Genomic DNA, 18,411 nt, shown 5'->3' with positions numbered 1-18,411 from the left:
AAGAATATATCAAATCTCAGTGTTTTCACTAAAGAAGTGTCGCCAGTTATGCATTATTGAAATTAAAAGCCATTTAAAAAATTTGAATTATAATTTTTGTTCAAGTTATATTGTATGCAAAATATCAATTTTAATTATATATATATATATATATATATATATATATATATATTGAGTTGTGATATTTTTAATTTTTTAATTTAATTAATTTTGATTTTATAATATAACACACACACACACACACACGATCTATATACATCAAGAACCTCAATGAACGGACGCTCTGATGTTCGGCCATGGCGAGCTAGAGGAGTGAAGGCCGGAAGACATTCTATGCATACAATACCTTTTCGATTAGGCGTTCTTCTGCATCGTTCATCATAAGGTGTGCTTTGTTTCTAGATTAAGTCCCCTTTGTTTCATATAATAAATAATCTTTTCGATTTATGGAGAATTTCTGTACCAGTTTTTGAGTTCTTTGAAGTGGTTGATTTGTTGTATGTGATGCATCAATTCCCTTCTCATTTCGTCTTATGTTTTACTCTGTGTTTCCAACTGGTTGATTTGTGAGAAATTAAAAAAAGGAAATTTGAAAAAGGAATTTCTAAGAAGAATGCAGCAAATGTAATTAGTGTATGCTTGGTGAAAGTTTTATAGTCTTAACTTTGTTACTATATTGTTCCTCTGGTATATCATTCAGCTAACTTCATGCCTGTTTCGTTCCTGGACTGGTTTGAATAATTTGTTCAATCTTTGATATTTTTGCCAAGAGTTTCCCTATGCGATACTTAAGCATGATGCACAAACTTCATAAGTGAATGCAGGAAATGGAGATTTAGTGATTTACATCGTTGAGTGATAAAATGCATAAAATTGGCTTTTGATGAATTTAATCTGGGAAAGTATGGATTATTAGTAAGCGTTATTATTAGATATTTTTAAAAGTTAATAAAATTGGATTAGGTTAAAGTGGCGACCCCTTTGATGCACTTGGCTTGGAGTCATTTTTGTTATCGTATTCTTTTGGAGACATCTAAAGAATTTTCTTTGGCTCGACGTTTCTTGTGGTTGTTTTCAACTTATATTGGTGATGGTTTTGCTCAATTCATGAAAGGGTTGAAAGCTAACTTGGAATTGTTTAACCATGTGCATTTTTGAAGGTTTAGAGATCACTGGAGCTAGAATCCCGAAAGGACCGTTTTAAAAAAATAAATTCAAGGTGGAAAATTATTTCTATTTAACTCTTCTGGTGAGTTTATACCTTCAGCAATCTTGACAAATAATTATAGAAAATTTTAAAAAAATTCTCGAAGCATGGCTTTTGAGAAGGATAGTGGTAGAATCATGGATTTGTTTTAGTAATAAATTTAAATTTATGTAGTTTTATTTCTGTGATTGAGTCATTTTGCTTGTTTATTCTCTTCTCATGTGATCAATGTGGTCCATTTGGTAAATTTTGCATGTACAGTCATGCATATGTTAGTTTATCACGTAGCAAAGACTGGAACATGCAAACTGTTTACCTGGTAGAACAATACACTTTTTTGGTCATCAGACCAAGACTCATGACGACCTTTGTGCGTGGGGAAGAAGTGTTTGAAGAATAAGAATAATCTATGAAAGATATCTGTTACTTAAGTAACTCTATATGATCTGCATTTCGAGATTTAAAATAACTTTTGAAAACTTGATTCATAGTTAACTTTGAATCGTAGTTTGTCTCACTTTTACGATAACATGCAATGTTTTGTGAACACTGTGTCCCAGATGATATGTGTTAAAATTTAAAACTTGGATAGTGGACATAGTTATAGGTATTGGGAATGACTAATTAAAGGTGCACTATTGTGAGTTCCATGCCATGTCTTTTGTTAGTGTGCCTTAGGCATGTCTATTGACTTTGGAGCTACTTCTGTGGTGTTATTCATTTAGACTAAGATTGACAGCCATTAAAATAACCCTGCCCACATGGGTTGCCAATAGAACTCGAGGAAATGAATATGTTTTTACCATTCTTGTCAATTGATAACAAATGCCAATGGTTTGCAGTCGACAGCTTATACAAGTCATGAAGATGATTGTCTCACCGAAGGTGTTGACTTAAAGGTTGAGGAGTTTGTGTGGCATATATAACATTGTACTTAGCAGTTGTGAACATGATCGAGCTACTTCCTAAGCTGGTAGCACCACCCTGTCTAGATTTCCTAATTGTCTTAGAGATGCAGTAGGAAATAAATAATCAATTGAAGGAAATGAGGAATTTAAGATTTTGAAGAAATTGAGTCCTGAGTTTATTATGGAATGAATCAGTTTTCCATCTAAACTATATGGAGCTAATTGTTAAATCAAATAAAGCACCTCCAAAAATATCATATTCTTTACTCCTTATTTACAGATATAATGAAACCACTTATTGCCTAATTGAGTTTTTTGATTCTCTAGTCTCCTTAAGGGTTTTGTCTAGTTTGTGCTAGTTCTGATGTGAGGTTATCTAACCTATTGATTTGGTCTTGGTCATCAACCATTCAATCATCAGCACACTATATTCACCAGCTTGCCCGCCCAATTTTTGTCAGAGTGTTGCTGCAGGAGAGAATGTATATGGGTCAGATAGAGAATGTGTTGAGGGGATGGTGATTATGCCTTACCAGTTTGAGCTACCTTGTTGGGTTTTTTTATTAAATAATATAAATTTAAAAATTATTTCTTAAAATATTGCAAATTTGGGAGTCTTATGAAAGTAGTACAATCCGGAGAACTAACTTTTGGATTCAAATTTTTTTTTAAAAATCTAAAAGGGGCTGATCCGCGGATTCAGAATCCGTGGCAGGCTGTCATGGATTCCCCTACACCTCCCGTGAATTATTGGAAAATGGGAGTTTTTGAAGCCTTTAAAATACATGCATTCTACTTCCGATTATGCAAAATTCATTTGCACAAAATTCTTCATTTCTCTGCTTCAGATTCTCCGAAGTCCGACGCTGCGTTGGTAACATTTTTTGTTATCGAGCCTCATTGTATTTTTGAAGTATTTGACAAGTATTAATTTTATTTTTATTATTATTGAAATAATTTTGTTTTGTAATGTTATTTTTTCATAAGAATGTTTAACATTGTTAGGTAATAATATTGTTAGTTGATTTTGTCATTTATTTCATACGAACGAGTCTTAAAAGGTAATGTTATTATTTTTCTTGATAATATTTAAATTATTTTTGTATTTAGTGTTGTTTTTATTATGAGGATAATAAAATTTTTTATTTAGAGAGTTGTTTGTTGTACGAGATAAATTAGCATTTTTTGACAATTAATTAATTATGAATCATTATTTTGTTTGTAATATGAGATAAATATCGTATAGTTAGAATTTTTTTTTTCTTGTTTGAATGACTGTAATAATATTTGACTTAAGATTAAAATATTTTGGATTAACCAATATCAATGTATGACTTAATCACTCGTGATTTTCATTCTTATACTATTAATAAATGAATTATTTGTTATGTCGTGGTACACCAAATTATAAATGTACTTGTTTAACTTTTTGTTATAATATTTTTATTGAAATGACTAATTTTTATATTTTTTAATATATCCCAATTTTTTTACTTTTTTGGGAAGTTTTTTTTTTGTTTAAAACAATCGATATATATTTTTGATATTTAAAAAAACACTACAAATTGAAGAAATACATATTTTTAATTATAGAAGGTTGTATTGTGAAATATTTACCAAACAATAGTAATTTTAAAATAGCATATTTAGATAAGGTATAATAATAATTTAAAAAAAATTGTTTTTACTATTAGGAATAAACGTAAATATATATGTTTTTCTATAAATAAGATTAATTTTAATATCTGTAATATTTTTGAATATATTATTATGTAATACACATTTTTAAAAATTTGATTGACTAAATTAAATTTTGCACATGATAATTATAATAACAATATTAAATTTCTTTTAAGATTCCTTTTGTTATTCTTTAGTTAATTTTAGTATGATATAGTATGATATACTACAATAATATTTTAAATTAATATTTTTTAATTAATATTAGTTAAAATTAGTATGTTTAAAGTGGAATATTATTAGTTTCATATATTTTTTAAAAATGTTATTAAACCAATTAATATTTGCTTAATGTAATAATAATAACATAACTAAATATTTTTTTAGTATTTATTTATTATTCGTTAAATAATATTATTATCATATAATATGATTCTGCAGAAATACTATATACTAATATTCTATAGTAAAGACAAGTTAATCATTTAAAGTAGTTAGCTTATTTATGTATTAAGAATTATTTATTATTTTTAAAATAAATTATTCACCTTTATCACATAATCACATTTATCAATTCATCATCAGCATCTACATTTTATTATTTACAGCCGAGAAACAAAATAATTTTATTTAATATAAAATATGTAATTACATTTTGTTGATAAAAAATATAATATTTGTTATATCCTGATTTTGTATTTGGAAGATAACTGAAAATACGGATAATGTGCTGTATTTGCAAGGTAGACACATTTCAAATAATATCAACGATGAAAACATGGATGCACTCATACCTTCACGCCGGTCTGACAAATGACTTGGGAGATTGCGTAACGCTGAGATTCACCTCCGTGTCCGCCTATGTCTAGCACGCATGGGTTTATGTGATGTCATTCAGTGTGGTCCTATTAATAATTATGATAATCACTTGCTTACAGTCGTAGTTGAATGATGGTATTGCGAGACACACACATTTCACCTTACAGTTGGCGATGCAACAATCATCCTACAGGACGTTGCACTTATTTGAGGGTTGAATATTGATGATATGCCCATCACTGGTGTAGATACCGCGTACCACAAACATACGTTACAACAACGCGCAATTTGGTTGGGTTTTATGCATACATCTTCTCAGATTAAAGGTGCACACCTTTATCTGACTGCTTTGCGAGACCACTGCCTAAATAATATGATTAATGATCACAACACTGAAGAGGACGTGGCAGAACATTCCCGTCGTGTGACATTAATGATAAGTAGTGGTTGTATGTTTCCGGACTTGGAAGGTGCTGCTTTGAAACTTATGTATTTTCTCGAGGACATTGAAATGGTGAATACCTTAAGCTAGGGTTCTGCTATGTTGACATATATTTACAGAGAGCTGTGCGACACATCAATGGGTTTAAAGGTCGATTTGTGTATGCTTGTTCAGATACTGCATGTATGTTTGCACTTCTACGCTCATTATATTTATTGTACTTAATTTTTCTTATGATGTGACAATTTATGTTGTATGTTATTTCAGATTTGAGTGTGGTCTAGAATTAGTCTTCTTTGCCTTGATAGAGTGCAACAAGTATCTATGTCAGTAGAGCAGGCTGTAGATGTGATTCAGGGTCTACCATTCCCACCATACGACGCACAATACTAATCAGAAATATTTAACTTGTAATATTAATTTTTTATGTGCCTATATTGTGTATTTTTTAAAATCGCAGGTGGAGACGTGGATTCTCTTAGACACACAGGGTCCATCATTCGGTCCGTATCATGAGAGATATGCTTGACAGGAGGGTAGAAAGGTAGGTAGACAAATTATTTTGTTCTTTAAATTTGTGAATGATTTAAAAATATAATTTAAATGTTATATTAGCAACTTGATAATCTTTTTTTATTTTATTTGCTATAGTTTCTATGGGCCGTTTATGATATGGAGTCACCCGAGGTTACTAGAATTCTTGATGGAATTAAAATTCATCTATGTCGGTCGGCATGTGCATTGATCAATTTTCGTATAGTTGAGATGTATGGACCGGAGCAGTATCTTTGACAATTTGGAATGCGTGAGGGTATCCCACCGCCTGCTGCTAACTTCGATAATTTTCATAAATTGATGCGACAAAGGCAGAACAATTGTGATTGAGCGGCGTATCACAAACTTTATGTAGATATATGGAAGGACAGATATAATTTTGTGATTGGTGGAGATTATGTCATACCTGGTACACCTGACATCACAATGGATTATATTAGTTGGTATCATCGCATTTGACATATATTTCTCTATCCAACAATGATATCTTCTAACATCATTGGCTATCATCATGTAGATGCAAACTACGGACAATTTATCGTAAGACATGTTCAATTTATCTACATATGTAAATTTGGATGCCATCCTGTGAAAGCACTTTCGACCGTATGACCATCCACATAAAATTTTGAACTTTGTATTTTGGGCCTTCAAACCATGTATAGATGGTTTTCGACATTGTCGCAACATAATCAATGTAGACTGTACCCATATGTACACCAAGTATAAGCACAAACTACTCATAACAGTAACTTTGATGCCAATAACCAGGTTTTGCCTCTAGTATTTGCGCTTGTTGATGAAGAAAATTATGAGTCTTAGCATTGGTTCCTAGGTAATGTCGCACGACATGTTACAAGAGGGTGCAGAGGTGTGTGCCTTATATCTGATAGACACGCGGGTATAACAAGTGCAGTGCAAGATTTCCCTGACTTCAAGCCTCCCCGTGGTGTTCATCGTTTGTTTGAGGCATGTTTGCTATAATTTCAACAGTAAGTTCAAAAACATTCATTTGAAGGACTTATGTTGGGAAGCAGGGATGCAATACTAAAATAAGAAAATTTAGTGCCACAATGGAAACAACTAGAACAAATAATTCAGCAGCTTTCACTTATTTGTCACACCCCAAAGGAAAATTGTCATTGGCTCATGATGGTGGATGAAGACGAGGGATAATGACGACGAACATGTCTGAGTGTATTAATGGTGTGTTGAAAGGGGTTCGACATCTCCCAATAACTGCAATAGTGGAGTTGATCATACGACGATGCGTGCACTATTTCATGCAACGCCGAACACGAAGTAATAAAATGATAGAAAAAAATCAACTATGGACTGATTATGCATACTCTAATAACTCTGTCCACGACCTAACATCTCCTCAACACACAAAAAGGCCTTCTAATAACTCTATGTCCACGACTAACATCTCCTCAGCATCTCCATGTGTACGTGTTTGTGCTGCAGATGTACTGGTATCTGCAATGTTCCCACCAACTTCATATCCTTCTGTTTCTGAATATTCTTGAAATGGTATGGGAGACGTGTTTAATGTAGGGCGACTCTCATTCATAAACGGTCGAAAATCACTTTGTAGAAAATGTGTAAAACTACCGGCAAATGGGGTGTGGTAACCATACTCATATGATGGAAAGCTTGAAACTCCAGGCGAAGTGGTGTATGCAGTATTTGAAGTTGATGGTCCGGGGTCATACTCATTTTGTGTCCACGTTGGTGGAGGTTGCATATGATATGGGCGTGTCTATGACATAGATGCATATATTATGTCAGCTATATTTAATACAATTTATGTCTGGTCTAGAATTACACTTATTTGCCCTGATAGAGTGCAACAAGTATCTATGTCAGCAGAGCTGGCTGGAGATGTGCTTCAGGGTCTACCATCCCACAATACAGCGCACCGTTTATGAATGAGAGTCGCCCTACATTAAACACGTCTCCCATACCATTTTAAGAATATTCAGAAACAGAAGAACATGAGGTTGGTGAGAACATTGCTGATACCAGTACATCTGCAGCACAAACACGTACACATGGAGATGCTGAGGAGATGTTAGTCGTAGATATAGAGAGATGCTGAGGAGATGTTAGTCGTGGATATAGAGATATTAGAAGACATTCTTGTGTGTTGAGAAGATGTTAGGTTGTGGATATAGGGTTATTAGAATATGCATAATCAGTCCATGGTTGACTTTTTTCCATTAGTTTATTACTTCGTGTTCGGCGTTGAATGAAATAGTGCACGCATCGCTGTAAGATCAACTCCACTATTGCAGTTATTGGGAGACGTCGAACCCCTTTCAACACACCATTACTACACTCAGACATGTTCGTCCTCATTATCCCTCGTCTCCATCCACCATCATGAGCCAATGACCATTTTCCTTTGGGATGTTTGACAAATAAGTGAAAGATGCTGCATTATTTGTTCTAGTTGCTTCCATTGTGACATTAAATTTTCCTATTTTGGTGTTGCATCCCTGCTTCCCAACATAAGTCCTTCAAATAAATGTTTTCAAATGAATATTTTTTGAACTTATTGTTGAAATTATAGCAAACATGTCTCAAACAAAAACGATGAATACCACGGGGATGATTGAAGTCAGGGAAATCTTGCACTGCACTTGTTATACCCGCATGTCTATCAGATATAGGGCACACATCTTTGCACCCTCTTGTAGCATGTTGTGCAACATTACTTAGGAACAAATGCCAAGACTCATAATTTTCTTCATCAACAAGCGCAAATGCTAGAGGCAAAACCTGGTTATTGGCATCCAAAGTTACTGCTATGAGTAGTTTGTTCTTATACTTGATTTATATATGGGTACAGTCTACACTGATTATGTTGCGAAAACCATCTATACATGGTTTGAAGGCCCAAAATACAAAGTTCAAAATTTTATGTATATGGTCATACAGTCGAAGGTGCTTCCACAGGATGACATCCAAATTTACATATGTAGAGAAATTAAACATGTCTTACGATAAATTGTCGGTAGTTTGCATCTACAAGATGATAGCCAATGACGTTAGAAGGTACCACTGTTGGAGAGAGAAATATAACTGAAATGCAATGATACCAACCAATATAATCCATTGTGATGTCGGGTGTACCCGGTATGACATAATCCCCACCAATCACAAAATTATATCTATCGTTCCACATATCTACAAAATGTTTGTGATATGTCGCCCAATCACAATTGTTCCGCCCTTGTCGCGTCAATTTATGGAAATTATCGAAGTTAGTAGCAGGTGGCAGGATACCCGGACACATTCCAAATTGTCGAAGACACCGCTCTGGTCTATGCATCTCAAATGTATGAAAATTGATCAATGTACATGCCGAACGACATAGATGAATTCTATTTCCATCAAGAATTCTAGCAAACTCAGGTGACTCCATATCATAAACGGTCCATATAAACTGTAGCTAATAAAATAAAAAAAGGATTATCGACTTGTCAATATAACATTTAGATTATATTTTTAAAGCATTCAAAAATTTAAAGAACTAAATAATTTATCTTTCTACCCTCTGTCAAGCATATATCTCATGATACAGACCGAATGATGGACCATGTGTGTCGAACAGAATCCACGTCTCCACTTGCAATTTTAAAAAATACACAATATAGTCATTAAAAATACATAAAAAAAATAATATTACAAGTTAAGTATTTCTGATTAGTACTGTGCGCTGTATGGTGGGAATAGTAGATCCTGAAGCACATCTCCAACCTGCTCTGCTGACATAGATACTTGTTGCACTCTATCAAGGCAAAGAAGAGTGATTCTAGATCAGACTCAAATTTGCAATAACATACAACATAAATTGTCACATCATAAGAAAAATTAAGTATAATAAATATAATGAGCGTAGAAGTGCAAACATAACTGCAGTATCTGAACAGGCATACACAAATCGACCTTTAAACCCATTGATGTGTCGCACAACTCTCTGTAAAGATATGCCAATATAGCAGAACCCCAGCTTAACGTATTCACTATTTCAATGTTCTCGAGAAACTTCAAATACATAAGTTTCACAGCAGCACCTTCCGAGTCCGGAAACATACAACCACCAATGATCATTAATGCCACACAACGAGAATGTTGTGCCACGTCCTCTTTAGTGCTGTGATCATTAATCATATTATTTAGGCAATGGTCTCGCAAAGCGGTCAGATAAAGGTGTGCACCTTTAATCTGAGAAGATGTAGGCATAAAACCTAACCAAGTTGCGCAACGCTGTTGTAACGTATGTTTGTGGTACGCAGTATCTACACCAGTGATGGGTATGCCATCAATATTCAACCCCCAAATAAGTGCAACGTCCTGTAGGGTGATCGTTGCCTCGCCAACTGTAAGGTGAAATGTGTGTGTCCCGCGACGCAATCTCCTAACTATGACTGTAAGCAAGTGATTATCATAATTATTAATAGGACCACACTGAATGACATCTCATAAACCCATGCGTGCTAGACATAGGCGGACACGGAGGTGAATCTCACCGTTACGCAATCTCCCAAGTCATTTGTCAGACCGGCGTGGGGGTATGAGTGCATCCATGTTTTCAACGTTGATATTATTCAAAATGTGTTTACTCCACAAATACAACACATTATCCGTATTTTTAGCCATCCTGCAAACAAAAAATCAGGATATAACAAATATTATATTTTTTATTAACAAAATGTAATTACATATTTTATATTAAATAAAATTATTTTGTTTCTCGGTTGTAAATAATAAATGTAGATACTGATGATGAATTGATGTGATAAAGGTGAATATTTTATATAATTAATAATTCTTAATACGTAAATAAGTTAATTACTTTAAATGATTAACTTGTCTTTACTAAAGAATATTAGTATATAATATTTCTGTAGTGAGATGATATTATATGATAACAATATTATTTAACGAATAATAAATAAATACTTAAAAAACATTTAGTTATGTTATTATTATTACATTAAGCAAATATTAATTGGTTCAATAACATTTTTAAAAAATATATGAAACTAATAATTATTCCACTTTAAAGCATACTAATTTTAACTAATATTAATTAAAGAATATTATTTTAAAATATTTTTTTAGTATATCATACTAAAATTAACTAAAGAATAACAAAAAAAATATTAAAGAAATTTAATGTTGTTATTATAATTATCTTGTGAAAAATTTAATTCAGTCAATCAAAATTTTAAAATTGTATATTAGATAATAATATATTAAAAAATACTATAGATATTAAAATTAATCTCATTTATAAAAAAATATATATTTACGTTTATTCCTAATTATTATTGACAAATATAGTATGATTATTATACCTTATCTAAATATGCTATTTTAAAATTACTATTATTTCATAAATATTTCACGATACCACTTTCTATAATTAAAAATATGTATCTCTTCAATTTATGGTATTTTTTTAAATATAAAAAATATATATCAATTGTTTTAAATAAAAAAAAACTTCCCAAAAAAGTAAGAAAATTGGGATATATTAAAAAATATAAGAATTATTCATTTCAATAAAAATATTATAACGAAATTTCAAACAATTATAGTTTTAATTTGGTGTACCACAACATAACAAATAATTTATTTACTAATAGTGTAAAAATTAAAATCACGGGTGATAGAGCCATACCAGTATATTGGTTAATCCAAGTCAAATATTATTATGCTAGAATGATGACGATGGACATCCTGAGTCTGAGAAGGAAGGCAAAACCAAAAGTAATGGAGACACCAAGCTCGAGAATGAAGCTAGAAGCTCAAAGTGTTGCACTGAAACTTGTTTTGCACTTTTCGATTATTAAATTTGTTCCATGGTTCAAGATCTGACTACTCATATTTGGTTGAACCAGGTTGAGTTCTCATGCTAATGCACATGGCTCAAGAACTGACTACTTTCTTCTGAACCGGGTCGATTTCTCATGCTAATGCACATGGCTCAAGATCTGACTACTCATATTTGGTTGAATTCTCAAATAAATTTCTTACAGAGCATTTTCGGTGTGTTGCAGTCAAAGGTAACATAAGTTGTTATGCTTGATTTTCCCTTGTTGACACCAGAGGGCAGAGGCCATGTGCATCCTACTTTAATTTGTTATATTTGTGTTGCATTGTGCTAATGGAGGCATGATTTCTCCAATTATGCTCTCCATGTTTACAAGCATGAACATATTATTCAACTTGCTCTTGATGCTGAATAAATTTATTGGCAAAAAATCAGAAAATGCAAAATGCAAATCTTGTACAAGTGCAAATTTCCTGGTCCTGGGATCCATTTTTCCTGAAAATAAGATGATTTAAGGTATTCTTTTTCTCCTCGGGTTTATATGTCAATACCACGGTTTGTCTAAATTTACTTTTTGATTCTAATCTTTACTTTCTACATAGACTGCTTGGAACTGAGAAAGACGAGGATCTAGATCTACATCTTGCAGCTGTAATTCGTGATGTTTTTGGGGATTCAGAGGATGATGAACAAGCAGATTATGGAGTTCAGAATCAGATTACCCTAGGGGTAAATGCATAATGTTTAAATGATATGTTAAAAAAGAGCTACATTTTTGTTTTTGTTGTTTCTTATGATGTGGGTAAATTCAAATATATACCTCCTACTATCGGTTTCACATTCTGCTCATCTAATAGATTTGTTCTGAGAAAGAATTGAGGTCAGGGATTGTTGAAACTGATGGAGAAGTGCCTAAGAAGGCTGCAGAAGAACATGATGAGACTGAACTCAAGGGGAAGGAAGCTGGAAACCTGCTGGTGTTCGAGATTCCAAATTATCCTTCCCTCGCTCACCCAAATCAGGTATAAATATCATGTTTTCGTCACGCAGTATGTTTCTTTCCAGGTTTTTCATTTCGTCGTTTGGTTACATCGTCATCTAGCGTACACGATTATATCCTATAATCTAATATGAAATGATTTTTCATAACTAGAATTTCATGGCTGCTTAGAGCTTTTTGGAGTGGAACTTGAACAAGAGTAACATCTTTTGCGAGCATTGGATGTAAAACTGAATGAGTCCCAATTTTAGAGCTTGTATTCTTTTAGTTAATCTTTTATTTTGAGTGTATTTGGAAGTTCTTTTCTTATGAAGATTTTTCCTATTTTTTGTTTTTTCCATTACCTTAGGTTTTCTGTCTGTACTATAAGGGCCTTTGAATATTGAATTTGATATGGTAAATAAACCAGTATCAAATAATTCTTTCCATTTAGTCTCTGGTTTCTAAATGTTTTGACTTTTGTAAAGGCAAATTGAAAAAGATTGGTCACATGTGGATATTGACCAAGCGTGTTGCTTGGTGGAGTTTCTGTGCAATTGCATAATAAGTGTGTGAAGTAATATGGCCAACTGTGTTGATGTAAGATTACATTTCTTCGGAAGAACCAATGGAGGTCTATAGCCACAAATCACAATAGGTCAAACAACATTAGCATTGCTCGTAATCGCTAGAATAAAGTATTTTTGCATTGGCATAAACTTCATTAATTAGTGAAAACTAGGAAAACATTTTGTCTACAGTATTTGAGACCAAGATCATGAGAAACATACATTCTAACAAATTCTTTTTGAAGTCTGAGATCTCAAACTAGGAATTGTTTTTTATTCTCTAGGTTAAAGATGAGTAATGAAAAGTAGAATGATTTGCAAATTCCATTGCGTGATATCTACCGGCTAACAATTTATGGGTTTTGTGAGTTTCATAATTATCTTGTTTCCTTTATCTTATATTTTTGTTTTTATGATGGGGGCTATATGTTGTATTCAAATACGCTCAATAAAAAAAAGAAAGAATTAATTCTCTTTGATCTCAGGTTCCAGCGTCGCGTGTTTTTAAAAATTCAATGACATATTTGAAAATATGCAACAAATTGGGTCCTTTGCATTCTCTTAAACATCTATTTTGTTTCTCGCGGATAATGCAAAATTTTACATATCTTTGGGACCAGTGGAAATTGACAATTTCATTTAAGTGTGATCGCATCTAAAATTATTTAGGTCTTGTTGCTTGTGTGATATTTTAGTTTTCTACTTGAGTTTTTTTCTGAATGAGCTATTTTTGCACTAAAATATTAAGGCATGTAAAGCTTGTTTCTCCTCCATAATAAGTAGTGCACTATTGTGAAGTTTATTATCTGAATAGATTACAATATACATGTTCATTTTCTAATTTATGGTATGAGTACCCTCTCTTCGTTTCTTGTTTTTTCTTGCTTTTGACCTAGGAAAATACGCACTTGTGAAAATTTCAGTTACGTTGTGGTTGTGTCACTTATCTCACATCTGTTATATGGTTTATAGATGTTGATTCTCGTAAACAATCTTCTGTCCCTTTTTCTACTAATTCGCGTGCTTTTGTCCATTCTAAGAGTCTGTCTCGTCCAGATAGATCTTCCAGTTTTGTTGGTTGAATTTTAGTTCTGTTCCTGCTGTTAATGACTGACTTGCATACTTGATGTATGCGGGACTCATCCTTCTAGGCAGCTACAAAATATGTTTTTCAGGTTCCTATATATCTGGATATCATGCTTTTTTTAATACTTTGCAGATGGAAAATCTCGACTTTCCCAACTTAATTGCCATTGATCCTTTATCATTTGACCCCGCAACATATGTTGAACAAAATTTATATGGAGAAGATGCTTCTGGATTTAAAAGGTGTATCCCAGTCTCCAATGTCATTCGGTGGAGAGAAGTCAAAAACCCTGACGGAACTACTTCTGTAAGTGAATATGTGATGCTGTCTTACCAATTTAAAATAAAAAACAGGTATCTGATGAATTGATCTCAGCCTTTTGTAAAGTTTCTGTAAAACGAAGCTGAACGGAAGAAGAAAATGTTTTGCATGATAATCGAAACATATTTTGAGTAGATGTTTCGATCTATTAATTAAATGCCTGTGCTGAACGGATGCTGTCATCAATTTTGTCGGTTTTTCATCCTGTACTAAATTCATACCTTGTGGGTGCATGTGTGAGAGAATAGAGGGATCAACATGGTCCTTCTGGTAGCAATCGGAAATGAAAAAATTGTTTTTGTATTCGCAATACCAAAATCTAAATGTCAAAAACAAAATTAAGAACCAGGGAGAAGGAATTGATTCTGTAGAATGGGTTTAATGCGGTGACCTTTTTGATGAACTACTTCCTTTTGATACTTTGTTATCAAGATCCGGTTTTCTGGTCATTCGTGTGGTTTATTTAGTGTTAATCACGCTAGTAATTCTTTGTCAAAAAAATAATTGGTCCGACTTTAATGGCATGCCCATGCTTTTCTGCTAACAAATTAACTGCTGTATGTTTATGCTCAGTTGCCTCCATGATGTCAATCAAAAGATTGAACAGATGACAGAGGGAGCATTAAGTACAAATAATTAGGAGTTAGTTTAATATAATTGAGAAAAAACAGAGGGAATCATCTCTTGGGAGAAACAGTCAAATGTGACACCTCCATCATCAAAACTTGTGGATATGTGGAAAACTACCACTTTCATTCTCCTGTAAGGGATTTGACTTGGACCATATTTGGTGTCCTTTCTCATCCTGATGTTCCCAGTGCATTATCTTGTACTGATCTATAATTGTCTGGTTTTATCTAAAATAGAGTGGTTGATCAACTTCATTTCTTTCAGGTCCCAGTGGCCAGTTTTGCTTATAATTCCATGATTCTCTTCACTCACTATTTTGCATTTGATAATGCAAAGATATTATCCCATTCGGCTAAAATATTGTTTAATGTCATTGCTTCTCAATAATTATGCATACAGTTACGATGAAGAGGTCAACCTTTCTGTACTTGACCTCTCCAATATTTCAGCATGCAGCTACTTTAGAAGTAAGATGGATTTGCATGCCATTTAATAGAATGGAACAAATCGAAAATAGCTTTGTGCTGATCATTCAACCGATGTTACTTATGAAGCCTGAAGGAAATATAGTTCTCGTGAATGGAAGCTGTAGGATCAGAAACATAAATAAAATCTAGGAATCAGATTTAGGCATAAGGAAATGTATGCAGGATTTTTGTGAATTGAGCGAACTAGTAGAAGCTGGGAAAAGTTAATGAAAGGGGGATCTCCTGACGCATCAGTAATTCTCAATATAATCCCCTATCAGAGTGGAGTGTAAGTAGCAAATAAAGAACTCAACTTTTTGTGCTTTCAACTAATGTTTACTTTCCAGGTTTTAATTTTTGATTACACGATATATATGTGACATACAACAATTAAGTTTTAGTTATATTTTTGGTTTTTCTAGTTGCTGTGTGGCTCCTTGATGTTTAGAATTCCATGACCTTGTTTTGACCTCCAGATCTATTGAGTTTTTAGAATTGTAGGTTGAATCAGTAACGAATGCACGATATTGTTTTGACTAAATTCTTTCCAATCTATGACTCGGTAACAGATGCAAGATATTGGTTTGATCTGCTCAAATCTGGGCAATCATTCCCAATGTTGAAGAGCCACAGTTATTGCATATTTTTTGGCCACACATCGTGCATATATATGCACCCGCACATTTTTGCTTGTCCAATGCACGCTTAGTTACATGGTCTGATGAGAGTCTATATAAAATAGATTGCTTGACAGCTGTCAAGTTAGTTACAGTAACTAGACTAGAAGTTAGAGTTACACATCATCTCACGTATATATATTAATATAGACTCTCTGTATAAGTGGCTTGAGATATTTTTCTTCCATTAATCAATAATTGATATCTTCTTGAGCTCAAAGTTCATCAATGGCTGCCATGTATGCACATTCTAACAGTCTACAGTTATTAATTGGAAACAAAGCGGTTGTTGTGTCTGAGCATGACGTACATGAAATTCAATCACATTTGTTCCTTGAACATTGGAAGGTGCCTTTTAAGAAAACCGTCACATCCACATTGTCGTTAAACTAAGTGAAATTTAGATTGGAACCCATAAACCAGTGGCGGTTTTCATTTATAAATGGAACTTGTTGAATATATCCTATTAGAAATGTATCACATATGGGTAAGAAGATAGTTTCTCGATATTGTTCTCTTGCACAATCTGCATCAAGAATAATTGTTCTCTCTCTTTCTTTCTCTCTGAGCCCCCAAAAACAAATGAACTATAGATAAATAAACCAATAAATCAGTTGACGAAATAATGAGAAAAACCAATTGTCATATAAGCTTTTATTTCCTTTTATCATGTTATTTTTTCATCAGAATAGTGAACGACTTTACTTTGTATCCCCACAATCTGCTTCTCAGGTCTAGAGAAGGGAGCCAATGTTGAGAAGAGCATTATTAATGTGGGAAAAAGGGTCATGCTTCATGTTTTTTTTTTTTAAAATCTAAAAATTTAACCTCTTCTACGCGAATTAAATTTATAGCATTATTCTCAGGAGACAAAACATCATCTGATGCATCTCCTGAAGGATCATCTGGCTTTTCTCAAAACATGAACCTAGAGCGTATGAAGATAAAGATGCTCCATCTGATGGTAAGCCTGACGCAATAATGGAACAAGTAGAGGAAAAGTCGAAACTGAAGCTGAGGTAAGTGACAATTTCACAAAATAAATTTTGTGAAAACGACTTGCAGCTAGTTCTGCATTGGGATTCATGTTGGTTTTCGTAGAACTTCCCTATGAAGCCTCGTGAAATGGTTGTTTTTGGGTTGAACCTTAAATTTATCTAACATGATACTAAATCTACTAAAAATTTATGACCATGATATTTTATGACTACAGCGTGGGAGCTCTTGGACACCTTTTGAATTGGTCGTTTTATGATTGGATCATGATTATTCTCTTACAAACATAATCTTCTAATTATCCTAAGAACCCAACCAGCCTGGAATGAGCGGTAATATTATTACAAGTATCTCACTTTCCTTGAAAACAAAGTATTTTGATGGTATTTTTATTATATTTATTTAATTAAAATATCGATCATGTAAACAATCTATTAAACATAATTGGATTGTGTTCTAAATTTTAAAAACTTTATGAAGTGAATTATTTCCTGACGATATTAAGTTGTCGCTGAACCTTTTAAATTATCTTTTTAATTTTTTTTACATGATAAATTATATTTTTTTAAATGTTTTCGATTTAAGAAGAAATAATTTATATAAGGGATTTAGATGTAGGACAGTAGGAGATGTGGGATTTCAAATTTTACAACAAATCGCATTTCTTAAAATGTAAATTTGGAAATAAATCATCACTTCTATTATTTTTAATTAGAGTTCCTGTCGGTTGACCAAAATGAACTACGAGGCATCAACATCATATCAAGTCAGGTACATCATCCACCGGCTCTGCAAGAGAATCATATCTTCCAAGAGTATGTTGTTAATATCACAATTACTGTATATACATGCCACTCAATTACAAATCTCATATAGTTTTACCAACGATCATGGGCATTAGACTGAACCAACAAAGGCTTCGATTCATACCCATGCACCACTACTGGTCATGGGTCGTTAGGATGGTCCAGCATGGGCCTCGGCTCATGCCTATGCACCGCCACTCATAGAATATCTCACTCCCTGGAAAGTGGTTTCTTTCGCCTTCCCCAACACTTGAACTCAGGACCTCCAGGATAAGTACCTAGATTCCTACGTGTTGGTACCAGTTGACTATTCAATTTCTGTCTATACAATACTTTTATTGGCGAAAATCCTTACATGTAAGTAATTTACTGTACTAATCATCTATGCTCATTTTTTTATAAAAGGTATGTGATATAAGG

At 33.1% G+C, this 18,411-nt stretch overlaps 1 protein-coding gene across 8 annotated transcripts; it reads left to right on the top strand.

Annotated features, from left to right (window-relative positions):
- Nucleotides 1–247: 247 nt before the first annotated feature.
- Nucleotides 248–17,386, top strand: LOC140805726 (protein LEO1 homolog). 8 transcript variants are annotated; one of them, XR_012112320.1, is made up of 6 exons: nt 248–385; nt 1,161–1,249; nt 11,527–11,975; nt 12,062–12,188; nt 12,317–12,481; nt 14,227–17,042. XR_012112320.1 is itself a non-coding variant. In XM_073162006.1 (6 exons), the coding sequence occupies exons 3-6, from the start codon at nt 11,596–11,598 to the stop codon at nt 17,113–17,115; spliced, it is 495 nt and encodes a 164-aa protein (XP_073018107.1). In that variant the 5' UTR covers nt 248–385; nt 1,161–1,249; nt 11,527–11,595; the 3' UTR covers nt 17,116–17,386. The 8 variants fall into 8 exon arrangements, 2 of the variants coding, with proteins under 2 accessions (XP_073018107.1, XP_073018106.1); XR_012112318.1 differs by having other exon boundaries at nt 11,527–11,691; nt 11,895–11,975; nt 12,062–12,481; nt 14,227–17,039; XM_073162006.1 differs by lacking the exon at nt 12,062–12,188 and adding an exon at nt 17,056–17,386 and having other exon boundaries at nt 11,527–11,691; nt 14,227–14,400.
- The last annotated feature ends 1,025 nt before the right edge of the window (nt 17,387–18,411 follow it).

The sequence above is a fragment of the Primulina eburnea genome, chromosome 11 (genome assembly GCF_022965805.1).
Source record: "Primulina eburnea isolate SZY01 chromosome 11, ASM2296580v1, whole genome shotgun sequence".
Classification (NCBI taxonomy): domain Eukaryota; kingdom Viridiplantae; phylum Streptophyta; class Magnoliopsida; order Lamiales; family Gesneriaceae; genus Primulina; species Primulina eburnea.
Note: the sequence above shows the minus strand (reverse complement) of the source record. Positions and strands in the feature narration are given on the sequence as shown.

What these genes read in the sequence shown, in the direction of transcription:
- LOC140805726 (XM_073162005.1), top strand. Translation starts at nt 11,596, where the DNA reads ATGCTAATGCACATGGCTCAAGATCTGACTACTCATATTTGGTTGAAT. An exon ending in TCGGTGTGTTGCAGTCAAAG is followed by an intron (nt 11,692 to 12,316) that starts GTAACATAAGTT and finishes CTCATCTAATAG; the next exon opens with ATTTGTTCTGAGAAAGAATT. An exon ending in CCCTCGCTCACCCAAATCAG is followed by an intron (nt 12,482 to 14,226) that starts GTATAAATATCA and finishes AATACTTTGCAG; the next exon opens with ATGGAAAATCTCGACTTTCC.